General features: G+C 38.9%; 1 protein-coding gene across 1 annotated transcript in view; it reads right to left on the bottom strand.

The window, feature by feature from the left end:
* csmd3a (CUB and Sushi multiple domains 3a) overlaps positions 1 to 24026 on the bottom strand; it is a gene marked incomplete at its 5' end in the record, with an annotated part of 185252 nt that overhangs the window by 118733 nt on the left and 42493 nt on the right. Inside the window, 15 exons of the mRNA XM_079468986.1 lie at positions 1622 to 1778; positions 2078 to 2247; positions 2951 to 3139; positions 7167 to 7382; positions 7955 to 8071; positions 11225 to 11413; positions 11972 to 12159; positions 13875 to 14013; positions 15763 to 15957; positions 17266 to 17592; positions 19395 to 19577; positions 19689 to 19801; positions 21002 to 21105; positions 23029 to 23150; positions 23658 to 23782. Coding sequence (XP_079325112.1) covers positions 1622 to 1778; positions 2078 to 2247; positions 2951 to 3139; positions 7167 to 7382; positions 7955 to 8071; positions 11225 to 11413; positions 11972 to 12159; positions 13875 to 14013; positions 15763 to 15957; positions 17266 to 17592; positions 19395 to 19577; positions 19689 to 19801; positions 21002 to 21105; positions 23029 to 23150; positions 23658 to 23782 — 2534 coding nt within the window. The remainder of the gene's footprint in view (positions 1 to 1621; positions 1779 to 2077; positions 2248 to 2950; positions 3140 to 7166; positions 7383 to 7954; positions 8072 to 11224; positions 11414 to 11971; positions 12160 to 13874; positions 14014 to 15762; positions 15958 to 17265; positions 17593 to 19394; positions 19578 to 19688; positions 19802 to 21001; positions 21106 to 23028; positions 23151 to 23657; positions 23783 to 24026) is intronic.

The raw sequence follows: 24026 nt of genomic DNA, 5'->3' as shown, positions 1-24026 counted from the left end.
GAAAGCATTACAAACTCGCAGCTGTATTAATATACGCATTTATGTGAACACGCAAACTGATAATGTTATGAGACAATAACACACAGCGTCTTTTAATTAAGATGCTGCAAATAAGGGCCGTTAGGACGACATAACTCTTTTTGTGACTAACCCACATTGTTACTAAGAACACAGGAATGCTACTGAATTCACATTCTGAAGGCATAGTTATTAACATTAGGATAAAAAAAACTGTAATCTGTATCTGACTCTTTTTTTCTGTTGAACACAAAAGAAGATATGTTGAGAAATGTTTCATGTAATGGAAGTCAATGGGGGCCGATGTTGTTTGGTACCCAGCATTCTTCAAAATATCTTCTTTCATGTTCTGCAGAAGAAAGAGAGTCGTAAATGTTGAAAAGATTTAGCATTTTGGGGGTGAACTGTTCCTTTAAATTCGTGAAGCATTTCCAGTAACAAGCAATATGTTGGATGCTGGCACCCTTCACAGAGAACCTTGTGTTCTTTGTGCTAAACCAATACTGCCGGGACTGGAGGGCACAAGTTTATTTTGAAAGAGTAAATAATTAAGCGATCGTGACCCCAGGACATCCGCTTCTCGGATGAAGAACAGCTATGGTTTTCAGGTAATCGAGAGAGTCAAGAATTGCTAACTTCCTTAAGTATGCTCTTCAAAATAAAAGTGCTTCAGGATGCCATAGAATAACCGTTTTTGTCTAAATGGTCCCATAAAGAATCCAAAAAGGTCTTTGTGGCGAAAAAAGGTTCTTCGCATTATAAAAAGGCAAGAAAGAGATGGAAGAACTTTGGACTGAATGGTTCTTTTTGGAACCAAAAATGCTTCTTCTATGGTATTGCTGTGAACAATTTGTTAAATGGGTAGTGTAACTGTTAAGTAACGGTTCTTCCCAGGGGCGGACTGGTACTAAAAAGTGGGCCAAAAGAAAACGGGTTCTGTTCCGGTTCCGCCTCCATCTGGTCTGTTTGCGATGGATTTCCGGGGGGTGTCCCCCTCAAACCGTTCGTGTTCCTGTTCTTGATCGCGTCCACATGAACAGCGGGAAACCGGGAAAACTCACGGTGCTCCGGATGGATTGTTAAATAATCCGCAGGGACTCTACTCTTTGCGGAGGTCTACCGGAAGTTTGGGCCACAAAAGCGTGCATGCGCAGTAACGTTTATGTCGTTGCCCGTGAAACCAGCTGGAGTAAATCTGTGTGTGTGCGGGAGAGAGTGAATGAAAGATTCAGGGGTGTGTGTGAGGTGCGCTGGGAAAATTACACTGTTCAAGCTGACAGTGAAATGAAGAGATTAACCTAGAAATGAACATTAATTGAGGTAAGAGATTCTGACAGAAAGATTGAGAGACTGCATAGTGATCTCATTCACATTCGCAAGTATTTGTACGTGTACCGCACCCACAGCATTGAAAATAACGCTGTGCCACACCTGCTGATGGTGAGAAAAGTGACAGAGAATCTTTCAGATCTTTCTGTGAACCTGCGTCTGTCATAACAACACAGAACTTTCTATTGCTTTGCAAATCTTTGGGTAATTGGAGATTATCACATGATAAACAAACGTGCGAGTAAACTGTTTGTGTTTAGGTGTGAAATCTTACTGTTGTAAATGAGCTTAAATCCTCCGGCCGTATCCTCTTGATCAGAGTTAAACTCCAGCCACAGATGGTTGGATGTGCTTGTCAGAGACTGACCCGACATCAAGGAACCCGAAAAAGCTCCCAGAACTTCTGCCGCGTTGTCAGGCCCATCATAAATCTGACAGAAGAGAAGTGTGACCAGGGATGATTTTCAGAGGAACCCACCAACAACCAAACATGGTGATGCCTTACCACATGGATCTAAAAAAGGACTGCCAGATCAATCTAGAACAAAGCTGATGTTTTAAATAATAGACAAGTTACAATAAAAAAAAGATGAGATGTGATGAACCTAATCTCATTATTCTTCGGCCAATGCTATTTGTTTATCATCATAGTACTTCTCCTCTTATATACTGTATAGATTGGGAAACTTGGACATGACTCCACATATCTGACGTCAGTTTGCAGATTTACCTTGAGCATGTCACCTTTAGCCAGATTGAATGTGCTGGACGAAATGTTGATTCCTTTTCCTGCCTGGACCTGAATGTTATAAATGCACTCGTGGTTGTTCTCGTAATTCCGGGGGAAGTTTGGAGACAGCAGGACCCCGGCGTTCCTGGACACTGTCGCTCCACACTCGGCTACAAACAATTGGGAACGGTAATGACACAGTGGAACAGTAACGTGTAAAAATAGTCCATTTTAAAGATTATAAGGCATACATCTGACAGAGAGAACATATCAACATGCAGCTGGTTAATATAACACATCTTAAATATATTGTCCCTCATTAGTTGCATTTGAGTCAATAGTGTATACAACAACACGACACACTCGACCTTTTATTCCCTGTGAAACAAATGAACCAGAAATAATGCTGTCCATAGTCCGTTCTATGCATTTCAAACATTCAGACAAAACAACATGTTCTTAAATTAATTAATTGATAATAAGAAAGATTTTAGTATAAGTAAAAGGTTGAAAAAATGATGAAACTACAAGATGCTTCAACAAATATACATTTTCAATTCAGAAAAGCATCCGAAGCTTTTTCATACTATTTCACAACTTTATTATAAATTGTCAATTACGACACCGTCTTTTAAAAAATTACAATTTAAAGACAACGTTATTGTGGATACGTTTACAAAAATGTGTTTTGATAGTCAACTTTTTCACTTATACGTAAAGAAAAACACGAATGCCATCCGTCTTGTGGAGTAACCCACGTGTATTTGAATTGAATACCGTTGACAGCTATGTACCAAACTATTGTAACGTGTATCGCCTCAAATGCAACCATGTGAAGACAGTTGGAAGCGAATGAAGCAGCTGACCACGTACCCACACACCTTGGCATAGGTGCACTCCATATGCGCCGCCCGCCACCCAGACACGAGATCTCACGAGCCCCCTGCAGCCGGTACCCGGGGTCACAGGAGAACGTCAGGGTGTCACCGATGCCAAAACTTCCACCGCTGTGTCTGCCAAACTGAGGCACACCGGGGTCATCGCAGGGCTCCAGGTCATATTCTGAAACGTATTTAGTGTACAAACAACAATCAGTTTCTCTGCTTGAGCATCGCATCTTTTACTGTATTATAAAATGTATACAATGAGTCTAAATAAATCGGTCAATGTTTGGGATAGAAAAGTTATAAAAAGGAATTACATTTTTAATGCATTGCATTTGGCAGATGCTTTAACCCCGGGGGAGGTTTTCCTGCCTTTCCAAAATACACGTCTATTTTCTTGCAGATAGAAACATTTCAACCAATAGACAAACAGTTAGTGTGATATTAAAAAGACAACGTTGTTTGTAGAAATGAAACTGTAATAATCTTGCTTCAGAATTGTACAACTTTTGCTGTCTTTTTTTATATATTCTGGGGACCCCTTATATTCCGGGAGTCTTGAGACCCCAGTTTAAAAACCCCTGCTTAAAACCAAAGTTTTACTCAAGTCATAGAGTTTATCATAATATATTTATTTGATATAAAGAAATTCTGGGGAATTGAACCCTATGACCTTGATGTTCATGGCGCTGCAGTTGTACTAAAGTTGCAACTAGTTGAGTTTAGTCTTGAGAATTGTTTATAATGTAGGATGACAAATCACAGAGATTAAACAAAACCCCAGCTTTCACAAACACTCAAACTATTAGATTTAGCAGTGGAAAAATCATCCTTCATCGTTTCTTAGACGTAAATGACATACAATGGTATCCGGAGGACCGCAGGTGGGGTGTAAATGAGATTCCGGCACAGAGTTTGACGGTCGATGGCAGAAGAACACGAATCTCTTGTTTGTCACGTTTTACTTCCTCTGAGCAACAATCATCTCATATCTCCATATTCAAATGAACTTTGGGAACACAGACGTGTTTAGCATACAAACACCTCCAGCGTGTCAGCGTGTACCTGGACAGATAACCGCTAGATTTCTTACTATGAAAAAAGATCAATTCCTGTTCCTGAACTTTCTCTCAACTCAATGCTAAAAAATGCTAATGGTAGCAGGTCTTCGTCTGCAGTTTCACACCTCATTTTTCTTACATTATGCATGCCTGCTTCTGTCAAACTCATCAATATTCAATACCAGTTAAAGGTCAAGCTTAGATTTCATCTGGGAATTTCAATTAGGCTAATACATGAGCTGGGGCCGTGGATAATTGTATGAGTATTCAGAACTTCAGCCCTTAATTAATGTATATGATGGTTGTGTAAACACCAGTCAAACCCATGGGCTCGCTTTAGCACTTTGGCCCGCTGTCACAATGTCGTGTCCTTTAAAATGGTATAACTCTGACCTAACAGGAAAAGTTTGCCAAAAATAAAACCTGCCAGCACCTAAAGTCACTCGGGGTCTTTTTTTGGGATGAAAGACAGAATTAGTTTTTGCATGCGAAAAGTAAAGAGTATGTCAGGATGTAAACGTGGACTCGTAATTTCATTCGTGCTTGTGCACAATAAGTAAACCTGTATGAATTGAATATCCAATGTTTTGTAGAGCCAAACATTATAATTGCTTAACTAACACGGTACAACTAGATAAAGGTGAATGGATATGACCCATATGAAGTTACTCTATATTGAAAACTTTATTAACCACTTGAACTCAATACTACAAAAACACAAACCAACACACTTCTAGTCGTTTTTTAAAACCAGATGAAATTTTGTGGCAAAACTCTTTGACTTTCATTTCGAGTGATGAAAGCAAGAGAAATGTTGACTGTTCCAAGATGGCTGACATATCGTCTCTGGAGCAGCCAAATGTGGCGTCTATGTATACATATCTATGCTAACATATGGTGTATATATACTATATAATACTTAAAAAGGTTGTTTTTCATTGTACATTCTAAGTAATATCAATCAAACTGCAGTTTGTTTTTTAGATCAAGTTAAAATACTAGACAAAATGTAGCTAACTAACAAAATAAAACCCTAATAACGTTATAAAAACATATTTAAAAAAACATGTTTTACCAATTAACTCTTTATTCAATACTAAGTCAATTTGAAATGTCAATGTTTGAAAAAAGAGTTTAAAATACCGTTGTATTATAATAAACCAGCATGAAAGAAATACATTTTCAAAGTGTCATCTGAAATAAAAGTCCTCAATCAGTGCCTGCTGTTAACCGGGCCACAAACCGAGCGTAAAAAATGATCCGTGCTTGTGAATCAGCTTCAAAATACCACTAACTTCTTTGTGTTTATGACTCACATTTAACTCTCAAGTACTGTCGGATTCTTTCCCCGTTTGGCATCAAAATATGAAGTAATTCCATTAGACGGAAGGCCGGTTGAACCCGGCGGGCGTGTGCTGGGGACCGTGGGGAATCTGTGACTAATGGAAAACGCTGCCCAAAGCAAGTGCTGATATCAGCCGGCAGTTCACTACTGAAGTATGACGTGGACACTGCAGGCGTCGCTGATAAATCCCACACTTTCAATATGCCACTGAGACACAACTCAAGCTGTTGCCAATCGATTTATTTTATCAATGTACCAGGCGGCATCTATATCTAATTGCTGCAGTGACTCTTCATAGAAAGGTTCGAAGGATGCTGGACGTTGTTGTCCAAGAATAACTTCAGATATTGTCCTCCTCATGTCTACATTATTTTTCACGTTATAAATGATAAACACAGCAGGCCTTCTTCGTGACACCAGCCAATTTCTGTGATAATGTTTGGTTTAAATACATTTTATTAGCTTCTATTATCTTACATTTAGTTTTTCTTGAAAAAAAAATATAAAATTAATTGCATTCTTTCATAAATCTCTCACGTTTAATGTCGTTTATGTCATTTTAGTTTAAGAAACTCATTGGGTTTATGTAAGAATGGTATTAAGCAGATTTGTCTGCGTAAACCAGAAGTCAAAATTGACTTCATTGCTTCAGTATTGAGGCATATTTCAAAGTATAATGACACATCAAATGAGATAAATAGAGGGTGTGGCTTGTTTCTTTACTGCAAACTGATTGGAAAAAATATTATTCGTTCTTAAATGAGCTCGCAGAAACGGATAAATACAAAAAATGACACGGATGAACTGTTCACAACTAAAGTAGCAAAATAAATAAGGGTGGCTTTATTTTTTCATGGAAATGTGGGTCGTTCTCTTTACAAAATTCGTGTCCCTCATAATCTTCAGTTAAAATCTGAAAATGCACATCCATCCTGAATTGACTATCAATCTAAAATGACGGATGTTAGACGCCTTGGGCGGAGCATCCATTTACTCCTCCCCCTCGACTGTCAGTCTGCTGCCAGTTCCATTTTAAAATGCAACGTCTGTTTTTATACATCCAATCACATCACAGAGAAAGATTAAAGCAACAACCATTTTACTCAGCAATGCGTCAAAATACGGAAGCAGCATTTTAAAAAAAAAAATTTACAGGCCATGTTTTAAAAAATGAAACACTTTTATATTGCATACTGCATACTTTGTGGTATGTACTATATACATATGACCAAAGATATTAATATTAACAAGATGCGCCACTGCCATTACAATAAATGAAGAGGAATGCAACGTGCAATATGGCCGCACTAGCGAACGAAGTCCCGCCTTCCAATGAAACAAACCAATCGTTAATAAATAAAAGACTGACTATTCTCTGGGGCGGGGCTCTCGTGACCTCGAAAAAGGTCGCAATTTAAACATACAAACCAAAGTTATGATACAAAGTTCATGTCATGTTTAATTATTGATCTGAATAACGCAATTTAATTGTGATTTATGACAGCGATTTTAAGAAATATCTGCCTTCTCCCATGGCACTGTGGACCTGCTATGAGGTAAATAGGTGTCCAGAGGCATTGCAAACATGGCCGCCGAGTGGCACGACTTCCGTAAACAGACTTTGATACGACTCATTCGTACTCACGAAAGTATAATACTACAGCTAATGTAAATCATCTGTATGCTCCATGCATACAGCAAATACACACTGTAGAGTATATACTGATAAAACAAGTGTGGATAGTACGCAGCCACAGACAGCATTTGATAAGAGTGTGCTACACGCCTATCTCGTTCACCTGAAAAAGAGATGTTGAATCCCTGGAAGGAGATGGAGAAGTCAGAGATGAAGCGAAGCTGCGCCTTGAAGTTGCCGTACAGGCCAGCGTTGATTGGCGGGGGTCGTTGTGAACCGGTGAGCCGGGCGAGAGGGCGCACGAAACTGCTGTTCTCGGTCAGGAGCAGGTAGTCATGGTGATCCTCCAGGTGAAAGGCGTGAAACGTGAACTGCACTCCTGAAAAGTGGAGGAACATCAGATGATGACAACTGACACCAATCATACTGTCACAGCATCAAGAGGCAAGTTACGTAAAAAACGCACAACATGATCGGACTTGAGCAGTCTTATGCATCACTTTTGATGTCAGATTTCTGTTCGTATATTTTGTTTAGAGATGTGACGTTTATTGCTTTTGTTAATTGAAGTTAAAGACAGTCCACAGTCTCCGTGAATAAGGAGTGACAATTTCAAGGCTTTTTACATCTTTAAAGGTAAAGTTTGTAAATGATTTGCATTCTTCAAAAAACTCAAACGCTCACACCAAAAACCCAACCCGGTCAATATTTGTGCATTTTCATTGCATGCCTGTCACTTCACCTTTTTTACGAAAATACAGTACGTTTTTCAAACAAATGATGTACATTTAAAGGAAGATACATAAATGTATTTAAGAACGCACATTCAATGTGTTCATGAGACGCGCAGATGATGAATTTAAGATGACGATTGATCCGACACTCAAGAAGCGGCTGTCATCTTTTATTGACAGCATATAAAGATTAATGCGCTGTCTCTCGGTTACGTACCTTTGCCATGACTGACCTCCACTGTCCAAGTACAGTTTAATGAGTTGGGATAGAGCTCTGGAAAGCCGGGAGAGAGGATAATTCCCTCTAGACCCTGCACATCACCTCCACACAGAGCTGCAGGGAGACACACGGTGAATCTTAAAAACCTGGCAAGCTTTAGGAACTAAATAAGAGTGCAGAGGCAAATGCAACAGTTCTCAAAGTGTTTAACGCTCTGTAGCGGGACACAGACTCACCTTCACCGCAAGCACAAATATCACTGAAAGGTTAATGACGGTAATGAGAAGATTCCCGCATTTTCAAATATCTCTCAGCAAAGGTCACGATTTTTATATTTTTGGAAGAAAAAGTCTTGCCTGTTGTCAGGGTGTTACTATGCGGTTCCATTGATGTACTAGGAAATTGCCAGGCGGTTGCATACAGGTCCAAGTCTCTACAACATCCTATTTCTATAAAATATATTGTAATACAGCGTTTGTCTACGAGGCGTTTGTTAACGTAGAAAACGAACAGCACACCGTTCTCAGCAAACTACATGATGTAAAGTAATGTTTCGGGATGAGTATTTCAATGAGGTTTGAGCGATCAAATCCTCAGTCTTAATCTTGATGCTACTGATAGACTTAGTACACATCCCCATAGCACTGCATTTAAGATTTATTAACATGCTGGTCCCTACCCAGTAAACAACAAGATGTTAAGATATGAAGAATAGACAAATGTTTCTTAACCAGACAGCTTCAACAAACTTCCAAGGAGGCTTTAAGATTAAAAATTATTAAAAAGCATTCAAATAAGCCTACAAAAAATTGAGATATTTTAAGTATATATATATATATATTTTTTTTTTTAAACTAATATGTATATTTTTATATAAATTAAATTCTCTGTATAACATATATACTGTGCATATGATTGTAGTATTTATAAAATACATATCACTTTTCATTGATTTATATATACCAAAAATGTTTATTTATTTAAAATGTTTCTTAAGTATCTGAAATGCAAACTCACAGTAGCCTACATATCATTTCAGAACACACAAACACAAATTAAAGAGTGACTCAACGTGTCTGAAGAAACGTTATCTCAGCGTTTTCCAACAAAGCGATTTCTTAAAAGGCCTTGTAGCATAATCTCGGCAGGGCTTTAGCTTTAGCCGGGATCGATCAGGTGGGAAATATAGATCATGAGTAATTGTCAAAGCAAAGAATCAACATTTAAGTGAACCTGTGCTGTGTTTTGAAAACCGCACGTGTTTGACAGCAGCTGAAGTGTTTGGGCGGCGTGTTTTAGCTGTTAACAGTGCCCTTCAGATTCATCTGGTAAATGCTGAGATGACTAGTACATGAACCCAGAGAGACCGGGAAGCAATCCCTTTAGTGTGTGCTCAAGGAAAGTACATACTACTGAGTATGCAGCAGGTCTGGATTGGTCCAAACTACTATATCATCACGATACAGATACTGTTTGGTCTACTTTCTAGCTTGACAGTTTGCTGAAACAACTAACTACAGTACACAGCAAGGGCATATGGGTTATATTATGGAAAGAACACACATAGATGCACACTTGCATCCATAAAGTCCAATCCAAGATATAACACCCACTTCTTTGGCATACTATTTTTAACATGCTACTTTGCACACACTTCTCATAATCTTGAATACTATACAGTAAGGAATTGACTCCCTTATAAGACCTGACGATGTTTCCATTTACGCGTACGGCATACACTTATCCAAATGGACTTACAGCTCATTGAATGTCTACATTTTTATCAATTTGTGTGTTAAATGACCATTGTGCTTCCGATGCAATGCTCTACCAACTGAGCTACAAAAACCTATCAGTCTACGACAACATCCTACCTGAAATCAATCTTTTTATAAAACTGCTTTGACTAACAGGTGTCTTGGAAGGCAGACTATTCATGCCATCAATTTTTTAGGACAGGCTTTGTGTCTAAAGTGAATCTCTAACTAGGATCTGGAACACAGCATCGATGCGTGAACTGGCATTTGGCCACATTTATTGTCTCTCAAGAAGAAACTGAAGACCTGAACTCGAGAATGTGAAGAAAGAACGTGGAGTTCCTCCATGACTTTAATGATAATGAATGTCAACGGTGTTCCCCATGAGATGATAAAAGAGTCTACAGCCTCCGGCTCAACATCTGCCTGAGTCTCCAAGTCTGTCTGAGTGTCGTTCACCCTCCAGCGCTGTGACAAACCCAAAATACCTCCTGCTCATATTCTGCTCATGCATAATGACAGAAAGTCATTCAAATCCAATGAGCCGAATGAGCCAAACCTGCTTTCATTGCTTTTTTGGGTGTAAATTCCGTTTCCCATTTACTAAATACGCATTTCTGGTGTTGTGCATGGTTCTAAAATGATCTTGATATTAAATGCATAATTCAAATGTATTTTTGCACCCATTGGCAGATGATATTGGTTGGTTTTATACATAAAACACAAGAGCACCAAAAACTGAGCAAGAAAATCTTTTTTTGTAGTTTTGACTCAAACAGGAAGGGACCGTCTAACAATTGCAGCCATTTTGCTGTTTTACAGCAAGTATATTTTAGCAGAAGAAAATATACTTTTATCTTACCACAATTAAGTAAAATAATGAAACCTATGTTCCAATGAGGCCTTTTTCTTACTTTGTTGTCAAAGAGGTTTTTTTATTCCTTTCTTATTTCAGGCACAAATCATATACATCATTTTTTTCCCAAGTCAATCTAGGAGGGTTTGCTGACATCATCAGATATTGTATTTTTTCCACAAAACCTTCCTTATTACCACTGGCCTCTGACTCTGGTATACTACTCACAGAATTCAGTCAACTCTAGATGGATCGTTTTAAATCATTCCCTGCATTTCCCTTTTTAAACTCAATTGAGTAATGTGGAGAGTTTAGCGACATCTAGCAGGCGAGAATGCGAATTGCAACCAATGGCTCACACCCTCCCTTTTAAAGCACTGCGGTGGCTGACACAGGGCTAAGATGTCGTCACGTCTTCGCTTCTTTGTTTAAGTACGTAATATAATTATGAAATGCACTCTGTATATAGCCGTATGTCCGTTTAGGACTACCGTAGAACTCCATGTAAAGGGATGTTTTTGACACAAACATACATTGAAGCAAACCCAGCATTTTGTCGGTAACAGTCGCAATAATGCAACATTTAATGTTTTGAACAATAAACCCATTTAAACCAGCGGTATAATGCTTGATTAATGTTTAACAGCAGCTCACCGTCACATGTGGGAAGCGGGCGACTCCACCAGTGATTCTCCTCACACACCAGCTGCTCCTCATGGCTCAGTCTATAGCCGGGCTCACAGCCAAACCACACCACCGAGCCGATGGCCAGATCCTTACCGTAACGGATCCCGTTCACCGGCACGCCAGGATCCAAACACGAGTGAGTGTCCAGAGTAACACCTGCAGCCGAGCACGGCAAAACCACATTTCCCATCACAGTTTCTCTCAATGTTTTAATGTATTCATTATTCAATTTTCATTCTTTTGTATTTTGTATCTGTTTATATTTTTCGCAATGAGAGGTTGGCGATATGAATATACAATTACACGACGAAGATTATACACTTCAACACAAAGACAGAGTAACCGTTACCTCTGTAAATTGCTGCTATTTTAGTTCACTCTGTACTTTATCATTTTAACCCACTTACTTTCATATAACATATTTATGTGATTATACTATTGAACGACTAACATAACTGCGTCCAGTTCCGTTATTGTTATTTCACAGCAGTCATTGTGAGCAAAATGGTTTGGCAATAAACCACCAGTTTTTTGTTACGTTAAAAAACTGAAATATAAATAGAAAGAGCGTGGACAATATATATACATAAAGAGAGTGAGGTTTCAAAGAGAAATCCTCAAGCTGTTTGCTCGTGTGTGGAGTCTGATATGATTCAGGTCGAAATATCATGTCTCGGGCAAAAGGCACACGGCGTATTGAAACGGCCGACTCACTTTCATAAAAGAGCTTAAAGCCGCTGTTGGAGCGACTGTTATCAGTGGTGAAGAGAAGATACAGGAAGTTGCCGCTGCTGAACAGGAACTGAGGGACCTGGGTGCCGTTTAGAGAGGCGATTAGGGGCGAGAGGAGATTAGGCCCATCATGAACCTCCACAAAGTCATAATTGAGTTCTGTCTGGAACCTGCCGGAAAAAAGAAACCATAGAGAGATAATAAGAGCCGCGTTTCGGTCGGCACATATAAACGCAAAAACGGCTCATTACACCCGATAGGGCCGCTGTTTCCCGTCGAACGGGCGTGTTAATGAGAAGTCACAGATGCGACCGGCGACGGCGGATCTGTTTATTGACGGGATCAAACCGGTAATGTGATGAATAAACACAGATCTACAATGGTGAGCTGGCTTTTAAAGGAACCGTAGACTGTGAGATTGCTGGATTTCTTCTCTATTTAATCTCATTGATGTCGAGGAGAAATAGCTGAGATATCATGAGCTAGGTGACAACACGACGAACGGGAATAGTCATTTTTGGATGATCTATTCCTTTCGATGCGTGATGTCAAAGAGGAGCTGCCAAGCTTTACTTTCAGCGATCCGAAATCCCAGTCAAACGCTCTTTTGTGTTATATCTCCAGGCATTAGCTCCCGGGAGTCTCTGTATCAGACTTCATCTCTGATGCCATTTCATTGCTCGACTCGAGGGAAGGGTTGCCATGCTAATGAAATAAAGTCCACCATTTGTAACTTGATAAAGATTAATTCCATTCCCCTTTCACGGGCGCCACGCGGCCCGCCAGATTTATACGGCTAGAACAGAAGATACGTAACAGGCCACGCCGACATAACGCTATGTAATCATTTATGGAGACAGTAATGGCAAAGCTTCTCCCATGTGCGCTGCGTCTACGCGGCGTGACAAACGTTACTATGAAACAATATCATTCTTCATAGGTTTCTACACATGAACTTTGCCTCGATCAGCTAGGGCTTACGATTCAATTACATTTGACATTATACTTTATTAACTCGCCTTACACGGCGCACCGTTACAGAAACACACTATAAAAACCTACACAACCCAAAGGATTACATGTCTTATGCTACAAAACATATACAGTAATGTTGCTGCGCTGGCGTATTTCTATCCTGTAAAACAACTTTCTTAATGTGGAAATAACGCATGCGATTGAGGTCGCATTTCTGAATTTCTTAACAACTTTCAATAGAAGTATTGTACATTAATGCCACTTTTCATATAGACGGTTTCATTTTAACAACAAACTGCGCATGCATGCTTTGTGACTTCCGGTACACATCCGCAACGAATAAAGTCCCTGTAGATAATCTGATAACAACCAAAATAAATAACATTAGCTAGCAAGATAAAAGTATACTATTATTTTGGGTTAATAGGACATAAGGCAAAGTTACACGAACCATTGAACAAATTGTTTATGTAATACATTTTATACAATAAAATATTAATATAAATGTATCAGCCACGAGCCATACCGATAAACAAACACAGACCGAAAGTTAGCATCCGACGAAACTGCATTACATTTTTTTGTTCAAATATGCCAACACTGAACGGCTCTCTCGCATCTTCCCAGAATGCACTGGGGCATGAATCATTAATGATGTTACACTGTTTAATTTTCATTCCTAATGTTGATTCTGTCCTCCCGTTTAAAACGCTTTCAGCATCACAAGCAGCTATGGCTGTCACAGACGCTATTTTCTCTCATAAAAAATAAACGAATTCAACTTCATTTCTTGATAGTGTAACTGTGATATGTGCTGAAAGAGATTAGTCCCCCCCGCAAGGCAGACGTCCCCAGATATGAATCGGAATAAAGCCGTGCTGCGTTCGGTTCTCTTCGCTTTCCGACAGACCTGTCGAAGCTTATCTTGATGGAACGTCCCACCTCGGCCTCGATGACCCACTCGCAGCTCAGGGAGTCTTTGTAGTAGCCGGGCCACCCCGGGGACAAGATGACTCCCACCGGCGCGGTGAAATGGCCCCCGCAGGGTGCTGCGGGAAACAGACACCGTTCTGTTATTTCATGTATATTTGAGGAGGAAGTCTTTTTATAAACCACACACAGTTCTTCACAGGTTCTAGGTAGCATTTCAAGGTTCAGAAAATCACCCATTCTTACTACTGCATAGTTTTTCAGAGATGTCTTAAAGTGACAGTTCACCCAAAAACATGTTTGACTTTCGTTTTTACGCAAAACAAGATATTTTGAAGCCGAACAGCCCAATCACTTCTATTGTATGGACACAAAACCAGTGCAGGCCAGTTTACAACGTCCTTCAAAATATCTACTTTTGTGTGAGACGTCTTGTGAACAGCTGGTTTGTTATCGGGACCTTTTCATAACAACTGTAAGCGACTTACAGAGAGTTCGGGGAGCAATGGGCGATATGTCATACAGGAGCGATAATACAATAGGTGCAGATACAAAGTTACTAGTTTCAACAAAAGAAAGTAATGCAGGTATGAAATGACATAAGGGTTTCATTTTTGGGTGAACTATCATTTTAAAAAACCTACTTGGTAATTAAAGAACTCGAGCAAAAAAAGGTATAATGTGCCATCAGACTTCATGACAGAGTCAAATGTTGACATTTATGCATTCGACAAATGCTTATTTATGACAAAGCTTGACAGGAATCGAAGCCACCACCTCATCCGTAAGCCCTCAACGTTTAGATATATGATCATTATCAAACAGCAGACACACAATGGAATAAAAAAAAAACAGAGGATTTTGGGTAATAATCAAAAATGTTTTGTACGTCACATGCATTTGCGGTTTATTTCGGCTGAGTTAATGTTATGATTTAACCATTATTTCGCATTATAATAAATGCAAATTGGATAGTACTATTGTAGTCTATTGTTTCATTTTTACATTCTTTGAAATACTGTATCTTTCGTTGTGAACATCAAAACAAAGAAATGTATACAGGTTTGGAACTTGAGGGTGAGTAAACAAAATATATATTTTTTTAATACATTTTATCAAATCGTTTTTAAAAAAAATCAAAACACTAACTCTCTCTCCTCACATGTATTGATCTGGATTTTGTTGAAACTTTGTGTAAGCACATATCGTATTATTGCTCCTGTATGACATATCGCCTATTGCTCCCTGAACTCTCTGTAGGTCGCTTTGGATAAAAGCGTCTGCTAAATGACTAAATGATGACAGAATATAATTTTTTTGGTGAACTGTCCCTTTAATGTTATGCTGCGTGACACTAAAACTACGTGACAGAATTTAGAAGAAGTTTTTATAAAAGGTCCCGATAACAAACCAGCTGTTCACAAGACGTCTCGTCTGACGTGTGCAATAGATGCTGGCATAGAAGTTTTAAAAGTACAGCCGCAAATCTGCATTTAATGATCAACAAGAGGGTGAGAATTGGTCATCGTAAAACCAAATGACCACACATTTAGCACAAAATCTTTCCTAATATTATAAGTGGACCCGAGGGAAAGAAAAGAATGATAAAAAGAGTGATATGGCCCTTTTCAAAAAGGGTATTTTGGAAAATCAATTTGGCTTCTAATTGGAAACTTTATTTTTGGAGAGAAAGAAGCAATAAAGAAACCATTTCAATAATAATAACACTCCTTCTAAATGATGTGACGTTCTGGTCAATTACGGGGACTTTTAGAAACCACCGCAGGTTTTGACATGAAGAACTCAACCACTTTTCTTCAAGCTCCATAGATGCGTTTCTAAAAGACGTGTACACACCACAAACATACCTTCACATTTGGGGATGAGTCCGCTCCACATCACCTTTCCCGCCTCCAGTTCACACGCTATAGTATCCGAGCCCTGCGTCTTAATAAAACCCTCCTCGCATGCCACCGATATGGAGCTTCCCAGCTGGAAATTATTACCAAAGCGTTTGGCATTCATGGGCACTCCGGGATCCGGGCATTCGTTGTGTCCAAACGCTGAACAAAAAGACAGAGCCCTTTACTTGTGACATCATAAAGGAAAGGAAGGAAAACAGCAGACCCATAAGGGAATTTCTAAAAAACAGAGGATTGTGGGTAATAAAGCAGAAGCGTTTCGCATGTCAAGCGCATATTTGCGGATTATTTCATTCGAGCTGATGACATGATGTTCGGCGAAGAGGATTAGGCTGTTTGATGCTGGTGGATAAATGGCTTACGATTTAAATCGAGTAAATATGTCCTTCCATTTGTCCTACGAACAGCCTGTTTGAAACCAGACAACACAACTCTTGTGTGTACCAAAAATGATCTAAGCAAAAACTAAAGATTTTATAACAATAAACACATATTAGGGTCGCAAGATATATCGAAATGATCACGTGCATATCGCGATATTAGTTTGGGCAAACCATATCAATATGATTTTATTATAGTCATAGTTTTTGTCGATAAATGGGTAGTTTTAAAATGTTTTTATGTATTACGGTGTTTATTTTCAGAAGTTGTAGTAGTTAGGGCTGTCAAATGATTTATTATGATTTATCGCATCCAGAATTAAATTTTGTGTTTATTGTGAACCGTAAAAATTCATTTGTATGTATAAACACATACACATGAATGTATATATTTAAGAAAAATATAAGAATGTATGAACATTTACAATTGAAATGACAGGAAAATATAAATAAATACATGTAAATATTTCCTAAATATGTATACGTGCGTATATTTGAATACATACAGTATAGAGACATATATTATGTAAACACAAACTTTAATTCTGGATGCGTTTAATCCCAACGTGTTGGTTATATTATTCTCAGTTTGAAATATATTTGAATATATCTGGAATATTTTTATTTAATACAGTACAGCCCTATTATAAATATTTATAATACTGTATGTGTAATAAATAAGTTTATTACGTTTGAAAGTAATTCTGAAAATCAGATTTTATGAACCGTCACATTACTACTACACTTTATGCTGCCGGAAATCTTTCAAACCTTTAACTATTTAACTAAAAACATTTCCAACAGTAGTGTTCAAATTGTGCACTGAATTTCAGTTTGTTTAAAACCTTTTGATCTAAAGATTTATGCTAAATAAGATGAGCTTTTGAATAAGATGAGTCTTGTTAAAAAGCAGCTCATGAAGTTTGTTTGAGAGAATGCAGAGCTGTGAAAACTTTCAATATTATAAACTGGACTGTTTCTGCTTGTGTAACGTTAATACGTCCATCGCATAATTCCCAAACGTCTGTGTTTGTTATTTCAAGAGGTATTCAAACAGAGAGACACGCACTGCTATAAGTGATGTTGAAACCGCGGCCGGACATCGAGTGATCTGCCTGGAACTCCAGCTGGAGGATGTTGGAGTTGCTGGTGAGGTGGGATGGCACCTCCGCTCCGGAAAAGCGTCCCAAAACCACGGCATCGGCGAGTTCTCCGTCCCTCACCGTCAGGAAATCATAAGGAGGCTCCAGATCAAAATCATTGAAGGCCAGATGAATGCGGCTGCCCGCTTCAGCGATTATCAACCACACGCAGTTGAGGTTATTGCCGTAACCTTCCGGATAGTCCGGGGACAGAACGGTACCCATCGCTGCCGTGAAGTTGGACATGCAGGGAACTGAGAGGGAAGAAGATGCCGCGTCAGTCACATTATCGACATTGCTGGTATAATTGATCATTCTTAACATATAAAAAAAGCTTCTTTAACTTAAAGTACTGATGTAATAAACTCGCATCAAACCACCCGACTCCATCAATCCAGTCATGTCTGATGGATAAAAGTCCATTCGTTTTGTTTCGTTCACGAACATGCCTCATTATGGCTAACAATGTGGTGCAAATGTCATAAAAGGTATCATATTCCTGGAAATCTTTTGAAAGCTGCACTTGTTCCCTTAAAAGTGTATTGTGTTGTAGTCAAAGCTGTAATGGTATTTAATCGCATTGTGCAGGTATCTGGAGTTTAAAACCCTCTAAAGAAAACCTGTCCGTGATACAACGTCGCTTTCGTTCCCAAAGAATTACTCTCTTGTTATCTTTCGGCGTGCAGCTGTCTTCTCGAAGCTATAAGCCATATATTTAACAGCACGGCAGTCATTTTGTTTACAAGACGAAATAAAGCGCGGTTTTAATTAGTCTGACCTCGTGACATGATTTCATTTAGACGTGTGTCTTATCTACTCCAAAAGATTCAAAGGTTCGGCAGCACTTATCTTCATAATGAGCTCTCACGCAGGCAGGTCAAAGAACTCGCACATAATAAAGATCTTCTGATGCGGCCGGTGTTTATGGTGGTTGTGACCTACGCCGGCTGCTTTTGACTGAGTTGGCGATTGAGTTGACTTCAAAACATTTAAATGTTTGATAAACATGAGAGAAGGAACGGCTCCATTTAGGGCGGTGTGGAGTGAAGGCATACATCACTGTGAGAGTAGAAAATGTCAACCGCAATAGATTTTCCTTTCACTTGTGTTACACGGTATATATATTTATATATATATATATATATATATATATATATATATATATAAGTTATATAAGTTGGTGTGGCTTGGATTGTCACAGACTTTTACTAAACAATTGTTGTAAAGAACCTTAATAACAAAATTATTGCAATATTTGCATTATTATGTACCACGGTATATTAATGAGAGTGTGTGTGTGTGTGTGTGTGTGTGTGTGTGTGTGTGTGCGTGCGTGCGTGCGTGCGTGCGTGTGCGTGTGCGTGTGTGTGGCTAGGACTGCCACAGTATCAGACTTTTACTACACAATTATTGTAAAGAAGTTTTGATAACAATATTACCGTAATATCTACCGAATTTTATACTATGATATATAAATGAGTGGGTGTGGCTAGAACTGCCACAACATCAGACTTTTATTGCACAATTATTGTAAAGAAATCTTGATAAAAATAATTTCGTAATATCGGCAAATTTATAAAAAATATGTTTTCTGTTAAATTCATTATTTTTCCCAAATGAATATGTACCAAAATACAAGTTAATGAAGGGGGAGAGAGCGATTGTATCCATTGTTGAGTGTCGATATTGAATATTGGAATATTTGCGACATTACGTTTTTGTAAATTTTCTTAGGCTTAAAACTATAACATGGTGTACACAAAGGTAGATAAATAATAATATAATTTTCAATTATATTCATATTTATACATTAATAAATACTTCATCTCAGCGTCTGCTTTTCAGCTCCATGAAGGCAGTAAAAGCATTTGGCTTTGGAACAACATAAGGATGAGTAAATTAACATTACATTAACATTCATGCACTCGGCCGCTCAAAAGTGACTCACAGTGCAATTGAGTAAACATTTAATCACTCTGTGCGTATCAAAGCTTCGACCTCAACTACACTAAATAATGACAGAATCCCCATAAGGAACGGTCAATGTTGCACTCACATATACAGATGGGGATGTTAGCCGACCACTGATTGTTATTCTGACAGGAAATCATTCTCTCGCCGATGAGCTCGAATCCAAACTGGCATTCGAATCGCAGTACGTCTCCGTTGGAGAAACCGCCGCCCTCTCGGAGCCCGTACAGGGGGATGCCCGGGTCCCCGCAGCTTTCTTTATCAATTTCTGCGGGAGGGTGAAAGACGAGAGGCGTCGTGAAAGCAACGGCAGAGCATTTGATTCAGCTCTGTGATTTATGTGACCGCTCTAAGCAGCTCAGGCAGAAAACAGACTCACCTTTATAGTTGATCTTAAAGCCAATAGAGCCGACGCTTTCATCCGACTGCAGGTGCAGCCACATCTGATGGGTCATACTGACGATCAGATCGGGAACAAAACTGCCAGTTAACCTGTCGATACGGAGTCAACAAAAGAGAGGTGTGAATGCAGCGTGCTGTCGTACCATGAGACTACCTACATTACTACACAAATATGCGACGTTTTGCGATCAATTTTGCCATCAATTTTGATCAAAATCTGACCCAACGGATCAACCTCATCATTATCATAATCTTCAGTTGTGAACCGGGGAGAAATAAGACACCGAAAAAGCACGCGGACATGTGATGCTTTACGAGTACACAAATATGGTAAAAATCATAAAATGTCAGCAGTACACAGATAACAGAAGGCTTTCATTCAAGTATGCTGAATGTATTCGATCTCTGGGAGTTAGAGGCCTTTTGTCCTTGAAGAACGTTGTGTGAGTGTTAAATGGATTCGGGTCTGGCACGGCTCCAGGTAAATGCACCAGGAGCCGGCCGCAGACATTCGCTGAAGAGACTGCCAGAAGATGTTCCGAAAGACGAAAACTTCTTGTACAAAAAAAAGGATTTAAAACTGGGCATTTGTTACGGTTTTGTAGCTCGCAAGCTCGACAGCTGAACCAAAATACATAAACTAAAGATAAAGACTGTTAAAGTTAATTATGGTAAAGACGGCAGCATCACAGAATCAGGATTTTCTTTGCTTGTTTGAGATTAGATGTGTCAACATACTGTACTTGGTCTATACTGCCAAATCAAATCAGAGTTGATGTAGTTTTCATTTTAGTATTTTTTCAGCTTTATTACAATTAAAAAAATGAATAAAATAAATATATATATATAATTATATATAATTTATTAAAGGTTTACTAATTTATTAATAACTTATTTTTTTATAGCGCTATATAGGTTTGATTTCAAGTTTAGTTTAGTTTTTATTTGATGTCTAGTGCCTAAAATTATTTTATCAACTTATTTGAATGTTCGACAATCCAATTTTTGTTTAGTAAAATAAAAAAATCAATAATATTTGATTTGATTTCAATTAATAGAAATCATTTAATACCTTTTCTACGATAATAACCATGAATCAAACAAGACCACTCGCATTATAATGAAAGCCATCCGTATCTGCTGCAGATAAGATAATAAATATAATTTTTATACTTCAAATATATGCACACAATTTATTTTTCGCTCTACACCAGCACATGGTTTCAAATAAAAAAAGACAGCTTTTCAGAACAAATATTTTCATTTGCAACCGATAACACTGAAGCTTACACTTGTATGATGGTTTTCGAGTCGCCGACCTCTCCGCCGTCTCCGACGGTCAACGTATCGTATCCGAGCTCCAAGTCGAACTCTTCGAAATTGATTTGAATAACCTGTAACGGGAAAGAGAAAAAAGCATCCATGCATTAGCGGTAGAAGTATTTCTAATGGAAAGCCACAGGAATCAATGAAGCATCGGGGCCGGTGGGGATTTCTCTACGCGGTCTCAATCAGACAGAGTGAGAACTGTGCCTTTTAATTAAGTTTCTCCATTCCAGAGTGCTTCAGCCACCATCAAATATAAGCGAAACATACTATTCTTAATAAACAAGATCTTCACGGGCTCAAGGGGGTCGCTACTTGGCTGCAGCGTATGTCGTCTGTGCGTTTCGCTTTGTTTCTCAGCGGCCTTGTTGTACCACAGAGCTATAAGTGGAGAAATTCACCGGGGACTTGGGAGCCGAGAAAGCAATGCATCAATTACCAGACAAAACAAATTTGGGAAAGTGCTTTCAATCAGGCCTGGAAGTAAACAGTCGAACGACATGCTCGGCTTGTTCCATATTATTTCCAATGCTCACTTTTACATTAACAACGTCCTGTTTGCATAATCGCCCCCCGGTGTGTTTGGAGACGCACGCTTGTGGGCTCCTGCCGCTTGCCTTTAGTTTGATAAGCACAGAAATATTGCGCGGTATTGTTCGGTCGAAAACGAAAATTCTTCCGTCATGTATTCACGTTCATGTCATTCAAAATCTGTAAGACTTTCTTCTGAAGAACACAAAAGAAGACATTTTGAAGAAAGTTTTTGGCCCCCATTGACTTCCATCCTTTGAACGCAAAACCGCAGAGACATTTCTCAAAATATCTTCTTTTGTGTTCTAAAGAAGAAAGACATACAAACAGCTTTGGAATGACAGAGCGAATAAATCCCGAAAGAAAGTCATATTTGGGTGATCTATCGCATTAGACAAATGTACTACGCCCAGTCGGGTACCTCTGCCTTCATGGGAGAGGTCTGGATCTATATACGCTATAAATTCTCCTCTGTACCCTTCGAACTGATGTCATTATGGGCAAACTAATGAACGCATAACATAAAAGAAAAAAGGAGTTCTGCTCTGTCCCCTTAAGTTCATATATTAACTTCATTTATTGTGTTAACACAATAATAATTCCAATGAGCTGCCCATGGGTCTCTAATAACGGGCACGCGAAAAACCGCAATAAAATTTGAACTTTGCAATTCCATCGGGCGAAGACAAATGAGGTAATAATGTGATGTCTGTTAGAGCTCATTTGCATTTCGCACCGGAGGAGGGCACATATTTAGCAGCAACTGAGGACATGAATCAGCTATCTGCAAAGCGCCTAATGGCTTGGCATGAAACGGCAAAAAAACACACGTTTTCGAAAACATAAGGTAGGTTGTTCCGCACCTGTAACACGATAATGAGAAGACAAACGGTTGAAATACAAAATCTAAATTGCACATATTTCAGACTGATATATAACAGTAAAGAATATGCTGTGTTTAAGCCCCAAACTGCATTTATTGCAATAGCGGGGAAGGAAGATAAGGCGTAATGTATCTTACACACAGTGACGCCTCCTCAGTCATGAGAATAACGGGACATATTGATATCGCATCCTTCCTTAAACTTCTAACAATGTGAGGACGTTTCAACGAAACCGAAGCATCCAGAACATTCGTTTTAAGAGCGCCTATTATGCTTTTGTATTTTCCTTTCATTGTGATGCGAATGCTCATACATACAGAAGTAATTCAATCATGGAAATGAGCAGAAGCCAAATAAGAAACTTGATAGTCAAACTAAACAATGAACATAATATGGGTTCTTTAAGTTCTGAACGCGGCAATGAGGATTTACTGTCATTGATATACAGAACCTTATGATGGTACACGACTCAGAAACGAAAGACGGTTTGATGGACGGTATTAAACCGACAAGTCCTCAGCTTGTTTATGGGTGTAGTCATACAGTCAATAAAAGCGTTTGGTTGAAGTTTTATACCTTATTGTGGTTACTGGCAGTGATGATCCAAACACACTGAGAGTTACTCTCATACTGAATGGGGAAGTTGGGCGATGTGAATGTTCCTGAAGGGCCGGAGAGGTTCATCCCACACGTTTTTACTGCAAAACAACATGAAGAAAAATGTAAGCAAGCAGAAACATTTGAGAGTTACAAAACTGTAAAATTTGGACATTTACCATGGTAGAGCTACGGTATTCACTGAAGTACCATGGAAATACCATAAATCTATGCAATTATGTTGTACAACAGTACGAAAAAAATTGGCAGCACACCTTAGATGAGAAACTATGTCAATTACATTTTTTTTCAAAATTATGAAGAGCACTTGTATAACCATAAACCCTATTTTTTGTCGTTTATGCAAACTTCTTCTTTTGAGGATCGTGTATTTTATATAGATTTTAGACGTGAGCGTGTGTTCACTCGTTCATTCATTCGTTGAATGATTCGTTTATTTGTTTGTGTGTTCACAAAGCTTAAAAACAAGGTCTCAGGACACATACGCTCTGTAAACAACATCAATTATGGTCCAAAACCATTTCATGGAGTGATTACAGTACATCAGCGGATCTGATGATAGGCTTTATTCAATGCGATAGTCTGACCTTTACAGACGGGTCTGTGGTCACTCCAGGCGGCGAACACCTCGGCCACCCTCTGACACGTGATGCTCTTGGATCCCTGAAGCACATGGTCTCCATCACAGATGAACTGAACCATCGCCCCGATGCTGCATCGTTCAGACGAGAACAAACACAAGAATCAATGAAGGGATTCTCCCACGCGTGCCCACGGATTGATCACACGGTCTCGTGTCAGAGCAATAGAGGAATATAATCAGGACTTTCACAGTTATGGAAATAACCCCGTCTGACCGTGAGATTTATTTAGAGTGGTGATAGAAGGATATTCAGCACCATTTTGCCTGACTGCAGTTGTTGTGATGCAATTTTGTTTGGTAGACATAATAAGCT

This window comes from Barbatula barbatula (assembly GCF_947034865.1).
Source record: "Barbatula barbatula genome assembly, chromosome: 12".
Taxonomy (NCBI): domain Eukaryota; kingdom Metazoa; phylum Chordata; class Actinopteri; order Cypriniformes; family Nemacheilidae; genus Barbatula; species Barbatula barbatula.
The sequence above is the reverse complement of the archived record's forward strand: the minus strand, read 5'-3'. Positions and strand labels throughout refer to the sequence as shown.